We start from the raw sequence: 14,690 nt of genomic DNA on the forward strand, positions 1-14,690 counted from the left end.
TTTAAGCATTAAAATAAACAAAATCGAAAGGTCCCCAGGGGAGAAAGGTCAAAGGAGAATATGATTTAAAAAAACATACCACAGTAGCAGCCATTTATCTTGGAAGGGAGGCTTTTTCTAACGTATTAATTTTTAATAAAGTTAAAAACTTTTTGGTAACTACCGACATAGCTCAAAATAGCATGCTTCTTGATTTTCAGGTTTAAACATTATCATTTATGGAAAATTAGGATTTAAATCTCCTTATTTTTCAAATTTCTGTCTTTTACACATAGGCTTTCCTATCTCCTTTTCCTCCAATTTTATCATAATTTGAATTAGATCAGTCCTCAGGGTTTAAATGTCACATCTGTGTAAATGCACTTTTCACACCTGAGCCATGAAATAGGCCATGATTCTCTCCTATTTCTTGTGCAAACTGTTTTCTAGATTTAAAATTATTATCTTGTCCTATGCTTTGTTTTTAATGTATTTATTTTTTTAATTCAATGCCAGATTCTTTACCAACTGTTTTAATTTCCTCAAAAGGAGATCCATTTGATTTTTCAGATAGAATCTTGCCAAACTGGAGATAAGCACTCCTAGGGGTATCTTCAGAGAAGGCAATGGCATCTCACTCCAGTACTCTTGCCTGGAGAATCCCATGGACGAAGCAGCCTGGTAGGCTGCAGTCCATGGGGTCGCTTAGAGTCGGACATGACTAGAGTGACTTCACTTTCACTTTTCACTTTTATGCATTGGGGAAGGAAATGGCAACCCACTCCAGTATTCTTGCCTGGAGAATCCCAGGGACAGGGGAGCCTGTTGGGCTGTGCTGTCTGTGGGGTCGCACAGAGTCGGACATGACTGAAGTGACTTAGCAGCAGCAGCAGCAGCAGCAGCAGCAGCAGGGTATCTTGCCTCTCTTCTCAGCTGGATCTGTATCCTGGGTCTCATGGCTCCCTGCTCTCACTCCTGTGTTTTAGTGAAATACACACTCTGTTTCTCCTGAGAAAGGAGCCCAGGAGTTCTTGCCTGTCTGAAAACGTCTGCCTTCACAGGAGATCTGTTGTTTGGTGCAGATCTTTCCTTCAGGATTTGGAGTTTGTGGCTCCATTGTCTCTGCAGGGTCACTGTTTAGAGTCAGTTGGGATTCTAACCCTTTGTGGATTACACATTTTCTCCCTGGAAGCTCTGAGATTTTTTTTTTTTTTTTGTCCCCCTTATTCTGAAATATCATAATGATGTTCCTTGAATGGGTCTCTTACCCATCTGCTGTACTGGGCATACTTAAGTGGGTCTTTGTAATCTAGAAATCCAAGTCCTTGAGTTCTGGGGAAACTTCTTGTGTTAGTTAAGTGATTACTTTTTCTCTTGCTGGAATGCACAGTTGGATATTGGACCTCCTGGAATAGTCATCTAACTTCCATACATTTTCTGTCCTATTTTTCATGTCTGTGCCTTTTGTTCTGTTTTCTGAGCAATTTCCTTAATTTTCTTTATATGCTTTCCATTAAATTTTTAACTTTCTCTTCTTACTTGTATTTAATTTACAGAACTCTTTTTGCTTTGAGTGATCCTTTTTCCATACTATCCTGTTCTGGTTAATGGTTATAGTATCATATCTTTCCAAGATTTTTGATTTAGAGATTTTCTTTTTCTTAGTTTCCTCTTTCCTCCAAATTGCTTTTATTTCTTGGTATGTTTTAATGTCTATTTTTCATGTTTAAGACTTTGCCCCTCTGTCTAGAATTCTTTTTTATCTGTTTATATTAAGAGAGAGGACTAACGCCCTGGTGGGGGATTCTGAGGATGGAGTGGCTAGGCTTTGAAATAGCCTGTATCTTTAGCTCCTCTCTCTTGGGCTGCTCAGATCGCCAGTCTCTTGCCTGGAACATATAGGGCTGCCTGCCACGTCTCTAGGAGTCAAGATAGCAATGAGGGCTGGAGGATTCTCAGCATCCAAGATGTGTATCTAGCCCCAGTCCTTCCTTCTACTCCCTGTGTCCTCTCTTCTCCTTTCTAGCTTCTCAAATTTAGTGGCACATACCAACTGTTAGCTTCCTGACGAAGAGTAGATGTCTGGAAATGCCTTTATTCTGCCGTGTACCTGAGACCCCCCAATCCAGAGAGCCCTCTGTGTTATCCTTAAACCACCTGTTGCATGTCAGGGTGGAGGAGGTGCCACCAGCCTGCTGATGAAATGGGTGGGGATGAAAATGAGCCTGTTTGATGACTTGTTATGCAGACTTTCAGCCCAGTCCTCCTTATTTCATCACCACCTCCCAAATTCCAGCATCTGTGCAGCCAGGGTCTGTGCATGTGGGAAATTCTGTGATGACAGACACCTGGCAGAATCTCAGGATTCCCCACTATGGGCTAAGACCCCAAGTTCTCAGGCTTGGAACATTGTTTACCCTCAGCACATCTGCTTTTCAAGTTCCAAAGTTTTGTTGCTGTGGTCTCCTTTACTATACAGCCTTGTTGCTTTATGGCTTTTGAAAAGCAATCTCAGTTCTATTATTGCAGCAGGATTTGGGGAGGGAGTGGAAATGTGCAGATTTCAAATGGCCATCTTCACCCAGAAGGTGCAAAGCCTTCTTTGTCATGAAAATTGATTTTTCATGGAGGGTGGAGATTTAGGGATGCTCACTGAGAAAAAAATGCCAGCAAGTGTATCCACTTGCATTTCCTTAAGAGCAGAAAGGGGAGTGAAAACTGGGAAAGTAAAATAAAATGATATTGTGAACAGAGTTTGACTTGACATTCTCTTATGGTTTCAAAAGTGGATTTTGGAGAGATTGCTGAAAGATATTCGGAAGACCTCAGTGGGAAAAAGTTAAACCAAGTTGTGACAGTGAGCTTATCAGCCACCTCCCTCGACTCAACGTGGGCAACATGTTATAACCTGAGCCCCGAAGTCCAAGAAATGGCCAGAAACGCATATTTGCTAAAGGACAGTCACATCTTCCCAATCTTCTGGGCAAAGGCTGCACAGGAGCTGAGTGAGCCAGAAGAGAACTTGGAAAGGAAGATATTTCAGCCTGAAGAGGTGTATGAATATTTATATTGTCCTTGTTTCAAAAGGTTTACAAAACTATATCAGGATCTGAAGTCAGGGGAGGTCACCTTTGGGGAGATCAATGACATCTTCAAGGACTTTGTAAATAAATACAGCGACCTAACTGAAGACCTCCAGATCATGTCGGCTCTGGATCCCAGAGACCAGAAGGATTGGATCAAGGAGCGAGTCCAGCAGATCAAGGAATACCATCACCTGCATCAGGCTGTCGACTCAGCCAAGGTCATCTTGGAGGTCAAAGAGAATTTGGGCCTGACTGGTGACTTCGGTGTTCTCCACACTTTACTAAGCTTTGTAAGTTATTTACTGGGGACTCCTGGGCATAAGGGTGGCAGGGATCCTGGGCTTCTTGCTTTTAAAAACTGAGTAAGATGAGTTCACAGATTACTCAGGGTTATTTGTATTATTTGATGCCCAAATATGTCAAGATATTTGTTTTTACCTTTGTTTACCAATAGTGTGACTGTTCTTTGGCTAATGAGGGTTTCCTTAGATCAGCAGGAGGATCATGAATTTAGGAAAAGGCAATGATCCTCTTTGGTCATCAGGTATTTGGAAAGAGTGTCCTGAGTTCTTTAGGTTCTATAAGCAAAAAAAGCCATTTGTTTTGTCGACTTTCCATAGCTAGTACTTAACTCGGTGTGGTATGTGCTAAATTATTTGTATTACAGTTAAGAAGTGAGTCTTTTGCCTTATGACTTTTAGGGTGGGCATTTTTAAGGTATATGATGATCTATATTATTGCATCAACAGGTGTGATGATGACTAAAATTTAGCCCAAAGTTTGGAATTACATAAGCTTGAATCCCAGCAGCATGTTCTTGAGTAGATCACTGTCATTTCTTTATCTAGAAAACAGGAAAACTTACAAGATGCACCTGGCTGGGTTCTTGCACAGGTTTTCTTAGCAGAATCCCAGATGTAGAGGAATTGTGGTTAGTATGGATGAAGTGGGGACAGCAAGGGTGGCTACAGTGTCCAATCTGGGATAAGAGGTTCATGTATATGTCAGTCCTGGATGACTGTGGAAAGGACTATTGGGATGGTCAGGACTGCTGTTCTTGGGGGTCCAGGAGCCAGTTCTAGCCCACATACTGCCATGTCTTTCAGACTGTCTTTGACAACTCTCTTTGATAACTGTCTTAGACTGACTTGGACAAAATTTGCCATGAAAAACTCAACCGGATCAACCAGCACATTATCCATGCCAAAAAGCTACTGCAGGATGTCAGTGAGACCCGATGTCAGTGTCTGAAGGAGCTGTCTCAGAGGAAGGAGTTCATCGGTTGGGTCCGGGAAGCTCTCAGAGGTACAATCCATCACTGTGGTGGCCAGAAGGCTGGAGAGTAGTTAGATGGTTCACGGGTAGCCTTCCTAAACTTACTGGCAGTCACTCCCTTGATCATGTTCTGAGTAAAGGACTGTGAGACACATTCTGCATTTTTTAAATTGAAATATATTTACCATACAGTATTGTATCTAATTAGGGTGTATGGCACATTGATTTGATCCATTTATATACTGTAATATGATTACCATTGTAATGATAATTAGCCCCCATCACATCCCATAATTTTCCTTTCCTTTTAGTGATTGAAATATTAAGATTTAGTCTCTTAGCAAGTTTTCATCTGTATTCTTTAGGTAAATGTGTGAGATGTGCATAGTTGTTGTGGATAGAATTTATATCAAGACAGTATCACTCCTTTGCTGGTGTAAAAGCTATTTCCTTGGCTACTTTTTTTTCCTCTCTCACTCTGGATTCTTGCTGTGAACAGCAGCATCATTTTCTTAAAAATTGTGTCCCTTTAGCTTTTTCTTCGTGTTGAGTTTTACTAGAAGCCAAGGCAACTTGTCTAGACTTAATCACATCTACTTGCCATTGTGCATGGGTTTGGCAGTATTTTCAGCTCTGTGGTTTGGGTGATTTGGGCAGAATTAATTCATGGAGGAAGGGAAGAGGCAGGAAAGAAGGAAGGTGGGTGGCCCTCGTATAAAGGGACAGGGGATGGGCTGCGTGCTCATCTCATCCCAGCCTCACTGCTTTCAGCTGTGGGCTCCTCAGACTACTGCAATGCCCCAGCTTTGATTAGCAAGCAGCGGTTTTTTATAGATAACTGTCAACATGTTTTTTTACCAGCTCAGCATTGTGTGTGTGCTCAGTTGCTCAATCATGTCTGACTCTTTGTGACTGTAGCCTGCCAGACTTTTCAACCCATAGAGTTTTCCAGGCTATAATATTGGAGTGGGTTCCCATTTCCTTCTCCAGGGTATTTTCCCAACCCAGGGATGGAACTCTTTCTCTTGCATCTCCTGAAGTGGCAGGCAGATTTTTTTTTTTTTTTTTTTTTTACCATTAGTGCCATCTGAGAAACTCTAGTACCATCTAAGCTTTTTTTCCCCCATAATTAAATGACAATATAATGTGAATTACATGAAATAAAACTCACAAAATACCCATGAAATGCCCAGACATTGATGCTATTCGGTAAGGTCAGGTATTGGTCAGAATATCAACATAAATGGCAAAAGAAAAAGGCCCCAGGTTCTTATTGAAAGCAAAAAAATGGATAAAACCCTAAAATCCACTAAATATCCATTTATAGCATCAGTAATGGAGAAGGAAATGGCAATCCACTCCAGTATTCTTGCTTGGAGAATCCCAGGGACAGAGAAGCCTGGTGGGCTGTCATCTATGGGGGTCGAACAAAGTCAGACATGACTGAAGCGACTTAGCAGTAGCAGCAGCATCAGTAAGGAGCACTGTTCCAAATTTGAGGCTCCTATCATCACAGAGAGCCCTACATTCATCTACCCATTCTGCCCCAGGCATCACCGAGCTGAAGGTGTTCGTAGACCTGGCCTCCATCTCTGCGGGGGAGAATGACATTGACGTGGACCGGGTAGCTTGCTTCCACGATGCTGTGCAGGGTTACGCGCCCCTGCTGTATGAGCTGGACACCAGTGCGGGTTTTGATGAGTTCGTGCAACACCTGAAAGAGCTGTGGAAGGCTCTGGATAATGACCACAACCTGCCCACAAAACTGGTGAGTCTTATTTCTGGCTCCAGAGCAGGTTAAGTTTAGTGAAGCATCACTTAGAAACACTAGGGGCACAATTGCAAATATTGCACACTCACATGGCAGGGGTTTTTTTGTGTGTCATTTTAAATATATATATATAATTTAAGTATAGTTGACTTACAGTGTTTCAGGTGCAGAGCAAGGTGATTCAGTTATACAAATACACATATGCTATTTTTGAAATTATCTTCCATCATAGGTTATTATAAGATACTGACTGTGGTTCCCTATGCTATACAGTAAATTTTTGTTGCTTGTTTGCATATCTATTTTTAATTGAAATCTAATATTCTATTCACACTAAGCCAAACAAGTGGAATCAAAATGTCATAATTTTTTTAGGTAAGCAAAAATTCATGTTTTCTAAAAAAAAAAAATATATATATATATATATATATTTATATATATACACACACACAAAGGACTTCCCTAGTAGCTTAGCTGGTAGAGAATCGCCAGCAATGCAGGAGACCCCGGTTTGATTTCTGGGTTGGGAAGATCCCCTGGAGAAGGGATATGCTACCCACTCCAGTATTCTTGGACTTCCATGGTGACTCAGACTATAAAAATTCACCTGCAATGCAAGAGACCTGGGTTTGACCCTGGGTCGGGAAGATCCCCTGGACAAGGGCATAACAACCCACTCCTGTATTCTTGCCTGGAGTAGAGGAGCCTGGTGGGCTACAGCCCATGGGGTCACAAACAGTTAGACATGATTGAGTGACTACAGCACAGCACATGTATACAAAAGCTTTTCTACTGCATTTGATAAAGGCTTGAGAAAGAACATAAATAAAAAAAAGAAGAGATGGAGAAACTGGAAAACGTAAACTAAATTAAATGGAAGCACCAAATATGAAATAGAAAAAGTGAAACTAGATAAAAGTAAAAGACCATCATATAGTCCAGTTGTTTTTAAACATGACTTCTCATTAGAAACATATCTGAAGCTTTGGAGAAAAAAGCAATACCTGAGCATTTGTATTTTTCAAATAATTTTTAAGATAATTCTGATAGGCATCTGGATTTTAAAATATGATTACAGGTTTTTCTAATAGATCCTAGTTTTGGTGATAAAGAGTTTTATTAATTTTCTGTTGACCAATCATGATACAATGGTATTAAGTAAGCAATAGTTACATGATCACAGTAGTAAAAGATATTTATCAGTTTTCACAGTCAATAACCAGACAAAAAATAAAAGATAATTACAATTGTAAGCCATAATGGGAACTTGATTAACTTAACAATATAACATAATTACATACAGTTTGGGGGGTCATGCATAATGATGTGGTAAGTGGAGGTGCATACCTGCACATGTTTTCATCCACACAGCCAGTCTATATCTTTTGGTTGGTGCATTTAATCCATTTACATTTAAGGTAATTATCAATATGTATGATCCTATGACCATTTTTTGAATTGCTTTGGGTTTATTTTCTGTAGGTCTTTTCCTTCTCTTGTGTTTCCTGCCAAAAGAAGTTCCTTTAGCATTTGTAGTAAAGCTGGTTTGGTGGTGCTGAATTCTCAAAACTTTGGCTTGCCTGGAAAGCTTTTGATTTCTGCATCAGATCTAAAGGCCAGTCTTGCTGGGTGGAGTATTCTTGGTTGGAGTTTTTTCCCTTTCATCACTTAAAAAATATCATGCCATTCTCTTCTGGCTTCTAGAGTTTCTGTTGAGAAATCAGCTGATAGCCTGATGGGAGTTCCCTTCTATGTTATTTGCCGTTTTTCCCTTGTTGCTTTTAATATTTTATGTCTGTCTTTGATTTTTGTCAGTTTGATTACTATGTGTCTCAGTGTGTTCTGTCTTGGGTTCATCCTTCCTGGGACTCTGTGCTTCCTGGATTTGGTTGACTGTTTCCTTTCCCATGTTTGGGAAATTTTCAGCTATTCTCTTCAAATATTTTCTCATGTCCTTTCTCTCTCTCTTCTCCTTCTGGGACCCCTATAATGAGAATGTTGGTGCATTTAATGTTGTCCCAGATGTCTCTTAGGCTGTCTTCATTTCTTTTCATTCTTTTTTCTATATTCTGTTCTGCAATAGTGATTTCCACCATTCTGTCCTCCAGGTCATTTATTTGTGCTCCTGCCTCAGTTATTCTGCTATGGATTCCTTCTAGTGTATTATTCCTCTCTGTTTGCTTGTTCTTTAGCTCTTGTAGGTCTTTGGTAAACATTTCTTGCATCTTCTTGATATTTGCCTCCATTCTTTTCCTGAGATCCTGAATCATCTTCACTATCATTATTCTGAATTCTTTTTCTGGAAGGTTGCCTGTCTCTACTTCATTTAGTTGTTTTTCTGGGGTTTTATCTTGTCTCCTCACCTGGGACACAACTTTCTGCTTTTTCATCATGATTAACTTTCTGTAATGTGGTTTTTGTTTTAGCTGCTATGAGACTGTGGTTCTTGCTTCTTTTCTCTGCCCTCTGATGGATGAGGCTAAGAGGCTTGTGTAAGCTTTTTGATGAGAGGGACTGGCAATGGGAAAAACTTGGTTTTGCTCTGGTTGGCAGGGATTTGCTCAGTAAAGCTTTAATCCAATTATCTGCTGATGGGTGGTGTTGCACTCCCTCCCTGGTAGTTATTTGGCCTGAGGCAATCCAGCCCTGGGGTCTATGAAAGTGAAAGTTAGTCACCAACTCTTTGTGACTCCAGGGACTGTAGCCCACCAGGCTTCTCTATCCATGGGATTCTCCAGGCAAGAATACTGGAGTGGATTGCCATTTCCTTCTCCAGTGGATCTTCCTGATCCAGGGATCGAACCCAGGTCTCTCACACTGCAGGCAGATTCTTTACCAGCTGAGCTACTAGGGAAGCCCAGGGTCTATGGTAGGGTTAATTTTAATGGCGAACTCTTAAGAGGCTTTATGACAAGGGTGACCATCCAGTACTCCCATTTGTATGGCGAGTCCCTGCCATCTCATGCCTCTACAGGAGGCCCTCCAACACTAGCAGATAGTTTTGATTCAGTCTCCTGTGGGGTCACTGCTCCTTTCCTCTGGGTATTGGTCCATGCAAAATTTTGTTTGTGTCCACCAAGATTGGAGTCTCTGTTTCCCACAGTGTTCTGGAAGGCTTATAATCAAATCCTGCTGGCCCTCAAAGCCAGATTCCCTGGGAATTCCCAGTCCCTTTGTTGGATCTCCAGGCTGGGAAGCCTGACATGGGGTTCAGAATGTTCACAATAGTGCAAGAACTTCAGTGGTTTTATTGTTCTCCAGTCTGTGGGTCACCCACCCAGTGGTTTTGGGATTTGATTTTATTATGATTGTGCTCCTCCTACTGTCTTGCTGAAGCTTCTTCTTTGTCACTGGATGTGGGGTACCTTTTTTTGGTGGGTTCCAGCATCCTCCTGTTGATGGTGTTCACCAGCTAGTTGCAATGTTGGTGCTCATGCAGGAGATAAGTATATGTCCTTCTACTCTGCTATCTACATGGCAGATTTTTAATGCAGGGATTTAAAAGGATGTTTTAAAATAGTTTTTCATCCTATATGGAAATGCTTTCTTTGTCCTATTATATTAGAAAAATGGATACAAAATTGCATGTAATTAAGAGTGATCTCTGGGCTGCTTTGGTGTCTCAGAGGTTAAAAAAAAAAAAAAATCCTAATGCAAGAGACTCAGGTTCGATTCCTAGGTCAGGAAGATCCCCTGGAGAAGAAAAGGGCAACCCACTCTAGTATTCTTGCCTGGGAAATTCCATGGGCAAGAGGAGCCTGGATGACTACAGTCCGTGGGGTCACAAAAGAATTGGACACAACTTAGCCACTAAACAACAAGAATAAGGGTGATCTCTACTATGGAAACATATGGGGGAAAAAGATGGACAGGAAATGTGCTAAAATGTCACCAGTGGTTTTCTCTGAATGGAGGTAATTGTTGGTTAATATGCTATATATACATTTTGGTATTTTTCCATACTTTCCACAATTCGTACAGATTCATTTTTAATCAGAAAAGTAAGCATTTCCGTGTACATAAATCAGCTGCACCAGGGTTCAAGCAAGCCTATAGTTCATAACTTGCCTAACAGGGTGGCTGAGGCCCCACCAGGGGTGAAGGAGAGGAAGAGGAATGGCAGGAGCTCACAGAGCTCACGTGCTTGTTGCAGCCAGCATTATCCCCAGTTAGGGGCCCGGCTGAAGGCCGCTTCTCACAGAGAGCTGAGTTCATGCCTGTCGCTCCCCATCCACGTATCCAGGGCACTGGGTGGGAACACAGAGGAACAGCCATTGCAGCAACAGCCTGTGACCCAGGAGGGAGAGCCAAAGCCCGTGGCAGTGGTGGGCAGCAGATGAGGGACGCCTCCTCTGTGGGTGATGGCACACTGGGCCAGAGAAGGGGAGGAGGCGTCTGTCCCTGGAAGGCAGAGGTGGAGAGAGTGGCAGGAAGAAGATCATGCCTAAGCTTCGGCCCATTTTCTCTCCTTCTGTCCTGACAGCGTGACTCTGCCCGGAACCTCGAGTGGCTGAAGACAGTGAAGGAGAGTCATGGGTCTGTGGAGCTCTCATCCCTGTCCCTGGCCACAGCAATCAACAGCAGAGGCATCTATGTGATCAAGGCTCCCACGGATGGCCAAAAGGTGAGCCTCACATCGCAGGCACAGCTGCAGGAGGCTCTTACGGGCTGCTGTCGTCGGGGGGTTTCTGCCTCCCCAAATCGACCTCTGACTGTGCCCTGTTCCACAGATTTCCCCAGACACAGTTCTGCATTTAATCCTTCCTGAGGGTCAGGAAGGCCACAAGGAGAAGCGAGACTACTCTTTAGAAGAGCTGAAAGAGCTTTTGAACAAATTGATGCTGATGTCTGGCAAGAAAGAACACAGCAATGCTGAAGTTGTAGAGGTATTTTCCGAGGTAAGGATTTGTATCTACGTTGGAGCAAGTGTCCTAATCCATCTGTTTGGGCTGAGCACTCTCACTGCTGAGGTGCCTGGGAAGTCAGAAGAGTTGGAGTTTGTTTTTAATTCAAAGGAATCATTCTGCTCTTAAAACTACGGAGAGTGGAGTCAGTGGGTCTTGCAGAGTGCCTGTATTTCAAATTCATGACCCAAAGAAATGTCCACTTATTCTTTATATCAGCAAGCATCCCAAAATACTTAAAGATGTAGGTGGACATTGTTCATCAAAATCCACAGTAACCACAATGATAAAGGCATATCAGTTTATGTAACAGTCTCTCCTTTTGATTATGAGATTTCTTTCTGTAAAGTTCAGTTATACTTTATGATTGTTGTTGTTCAGTCGCTAATTCATGTCCAACTGTTTGGGACCCCATGAACTGTAGCACATCAGGCTACCCTGTCCTTTACTATCTCCCAGAGTTTACTCAAATTCATGTCCATTGAGTCGGTGATGCTATTTAACCATCTTATTCTCTGAGGCCACCTTCTCTTTTACCTTCAATCTTTCCCAGCATAAGGAAATTATGAAATATAAATTATCACTTATACTTCATAAACAATATCCTTTATCTGTAAAATGTATTCCTTCCTAAAAGAGAGACTATGGAGATGAGGAAGGAAGACCTTCCGTGATCAATCTCATGCTTGAGATCCCACAGTGAACCATGGAGGACATGAACCCCAGCCCTTCAAATTATAAATCTGTTTGTGTTATTCTAGACTATGTGTTCTCTTGCTGCAGTCAGCTCTGATACCTGCCTTCTGCTTCCATTTGCAACAGGTGTTCTGTAATGTGCAGAGGCTTGTCCAGTCTTTCATAAACCTTTACTCTGCTGGAAACATGCTGTTCAGGGCCTGGTCAGCCGAGGTGTACTGTACCCCCCTAAAGGGTGCCTCCATCCAGCTGGACTTCTGTGTGGGGCTCATGGGCCCACTGGTGGAGGGCGGGCCAGTCATCCAGCTGCTGGAAGCCCTCTGCCGGCAGCTGGAGGACTTCCTGGGCCGCTGGGAGAGATTCGTGGCAGAGAAGCGAGCTGAGCACTTTTACCTCAACTACTACACTGCTGAGCAGCTGGTTTACCTGGGCTTGGAGCTCGGGAGGGAGACGCCCAGCGACGCTGCCCTCACCATGCTCTCCTTCATCAAAGGCAACTGCACCCCATGGGATGTCTCAAGGGCCTGCAGGGGGCCCAGTGGAAGGGCCAACACCCACCAGGAGAGAACAGTGGTGGAAGACTTGCCACTGTTGCCCTTCTCTGAGTCCAGACTGGTGGACAAGCTGAGGGTGATCATGAAATGCTCGATGACATGCATGCGTGTCTTCCTGCCTCACTGCCTGGACCTGGAGGCCCTTGGCCACTGTCTGGCTCACCTGGCGAGGATGGCTGGACCCCCTGTGCAGCGGGAGCTCTCCCACGGCCTACAGGAGGGCCAGCCCAACCTCATCGTCTGTGGCCACTCTGAGGTGCTGCCAGCCACCCTGGCCATCTACATGCAGACCCCACACCAGCCCCTGCCCACCTATGATGAAGTGCTGATCTGCACCCCAGAAACCACGTTCGAGGAGGTGGCATTGCTCCTGCGTCGCTGCCTGACCCCAGGCTCCCAGGGACTGGGGGTCTATAGCCTGCTGTATGCGGACCAGCTGAGCTACGAGGTGGCCTGCCGGGCAGAGGCGCTCTTCCGGAGGCTGTGCACACAGCCCCACCGGGAGCACTACCGGCTCGTGATGGTCTGTGACTGTGAGCGGGAGCACTGCTATCTCCCCTCGGCCTTCAGCCAGCACAAGGTCCTCGTGACCCCCCAGGCGCCCCTCAAGGACATCCAGGCCTACCTGGCTCACCACTTCCGAGTCCCAGAAGAGACCCCGTCAGCCGCCTCCGTGTTCCAGGACCGCATGTGTGTTGGGATCGTAGCCTCGGAGAGAGCGGGTGTAGGTAATAATGGCTGCTGAGTCCCCCGTCCCAGGGACCATCTGATGGCCCTTCCTTTGTCAGTGGGGAGTGAGGTGAGCTCAGATAAGCCCTTCTGCAGGTGGGGAACTAAGTCCCTGGAGGATTGACTCACCTGAAATTATAAATCAGGGCCTGCACTGGAATGGGATACTTATCTCACCTGGTCCCAGCTTGGCTGAGCCATCTTCCTCCTTTAAACTGGCTTCTCTGCTGTTTTTCTCTTTCTCTCTTTTTTAAGTCCAGTTGAATACTGTGGGGTTGATGTGGGTCCTGAGCAGGACAAAGTATATTTCCTCTGTCTTAAGAAGAAACAGATGCCTCCACCTTCAGTCGCCATCATGATTTCCATTCTGTTGACTGCATCCCTTTAATGGTACTCCCTTCTGTCCAGCGACTCTCGCTCCCCTCCCCCATGAAGCAAGCTCTGCTGTCCTGACCTCCTTCTCAGACTTCCATCCTTAGTCCCAGGAAGCAGCAGGGCTGTTGAGTGAGGGGACAGCAAGGAAATTTGAGGACTCAAGTATGTATTCTTTAAGCTGATGTTAGGTTGCATCAGTTTTGAATTTTGTACAAAGAGAAGTGATTTTCTGGACATTCTCACTCTTGATCTACAGCCTTGGCATCTAATTTTCATATGTTCACGTCAACAGGAAGGTCTCTCTTTGTGAAGAGGTTGCACGGCCAGCTGAAAATGCAGTTTAATGGAGAAATAGTGCTTCTAAAAGTTATTCGATTGATTGACCCTCAGGTGGATGAGAATGAAGTCCTGGAGTCCCTTCTGCCTTTCCTAGATGCCCAGTATCAGAGGAGACCCATGATATTCCACTTTGACGTGACCTCTTCAGTAAGTGCCCTCAGGTTCTAGCTGATGGGCCAGGTGGGAATAGACACAGCTCCCACATCTTGCCCTGCCCTATCCCCAGTGTAAAGACTTTCTTCTTTCTACATGTATTGATAGTTAGCACCATCATATCAAAGAACTCTACAAGAGGGTTTTTAGGGTTGGGAAGACTGGTGTCTTCCATGTAAGTATTTACAGACCCACATGATTCTATCCTCAGGTGCGGACTGGAATTGGGGGTTTCTTTTCAAACTCTTCATTCTCCAGTACTTAATGGATGTAAATGGGAAGATGTGGCTTCGGAATCCACGCCACTTATATATCGTTGAAATCCTAGAAGGGAATTTGGCACTGCCATGGAGGCCTTCGAAGCTGGTGTGTATCAGGGTACTCTTATGATACTCTGGAGGCAGGGGCTTTGATACATGTTTGTGATTCCCCACTTTTGCCTTAGCAAAGAAGCTGAGTGCAGTGTTAAGAAAGAAAAATCTTTAAACTTATTTTAAAGTAATGAGTGGAATAAAATTATTTTAATTAGAAATAATTTTTTTTGTTATATTAATAAAATTTATTAATTAGTTCTACCTTATATTTGTTTTGTTCTCTTTGGGATTAATGCTGTGTATCTGGGTTAAATGCCAGTGGTGCTCAGAATGCAGAATTCATTTGCTCAGAATTCATTTGCTAAGAGAAGCACCATCTTTCTTAATGACTGATAACTTGAGATGGAGATTTGCATCATATCAATTTCTTAACAAAAGAGAGGTTCATGCTCACCCACATATACAAACACACACATGTATATACTTGATGGAGATATTTAGTTCTAAGAGTTTGA

General features: G+C 43.5%; 1 protein-coding gene across 1 annotated transcript in view; it reads left to right on the forward strand.

Moving 5' to 3' along the window:
- Positions 1 to 14,221, forward strand: part of RNF213 (ring finger protein 213) — a 68,394-nt gene extending 54,173 nt beyond the window's left edge. The window contains 8 exon segments of the mRNA XM_070389230.1: positions 2,766 to 3,355; positions 4,208 to 4,370; positions 5,891 to 6,108; positions 10,595 to 10,735; positions 10,842 to 11,009; positions 11,838 to 12,993; positions 13,662 to 13,855; positions 14,073 to 14,221. Of these exon segments, the coding sequence (XP_070245331.1) occupies positions 2,766 to 3,355; positions 4,208 to 4,370; positions 5,891 to 6,108; positions 10,595 to 10,735; positions 10,842 to 11,009; positions 11,838 to 12,993; positions 13,662 to 13,855; positions 14,073 to 14,126 (2,684 nt within the window). The 3' untranslated portion in view covers positions 14,127 to 14,221.
- Positions 14,222 to 14,690: the final 469 nt, after the last annotated feature.

This window comes from Bos mutus, chromosome 19 (genome assembly GCF_027580195.1).
Source record: "Bos mutus isolate GX-2022 chromosome 19, NWIPB_WYAK_1.1, whole genome shotgun sequence".
NCBI classification, from domain to species: Eukaryota; Metazoa; Chordata; class Mammalia; order Artiodactyla; family Bovidae; genus Bos; species Bos mutus.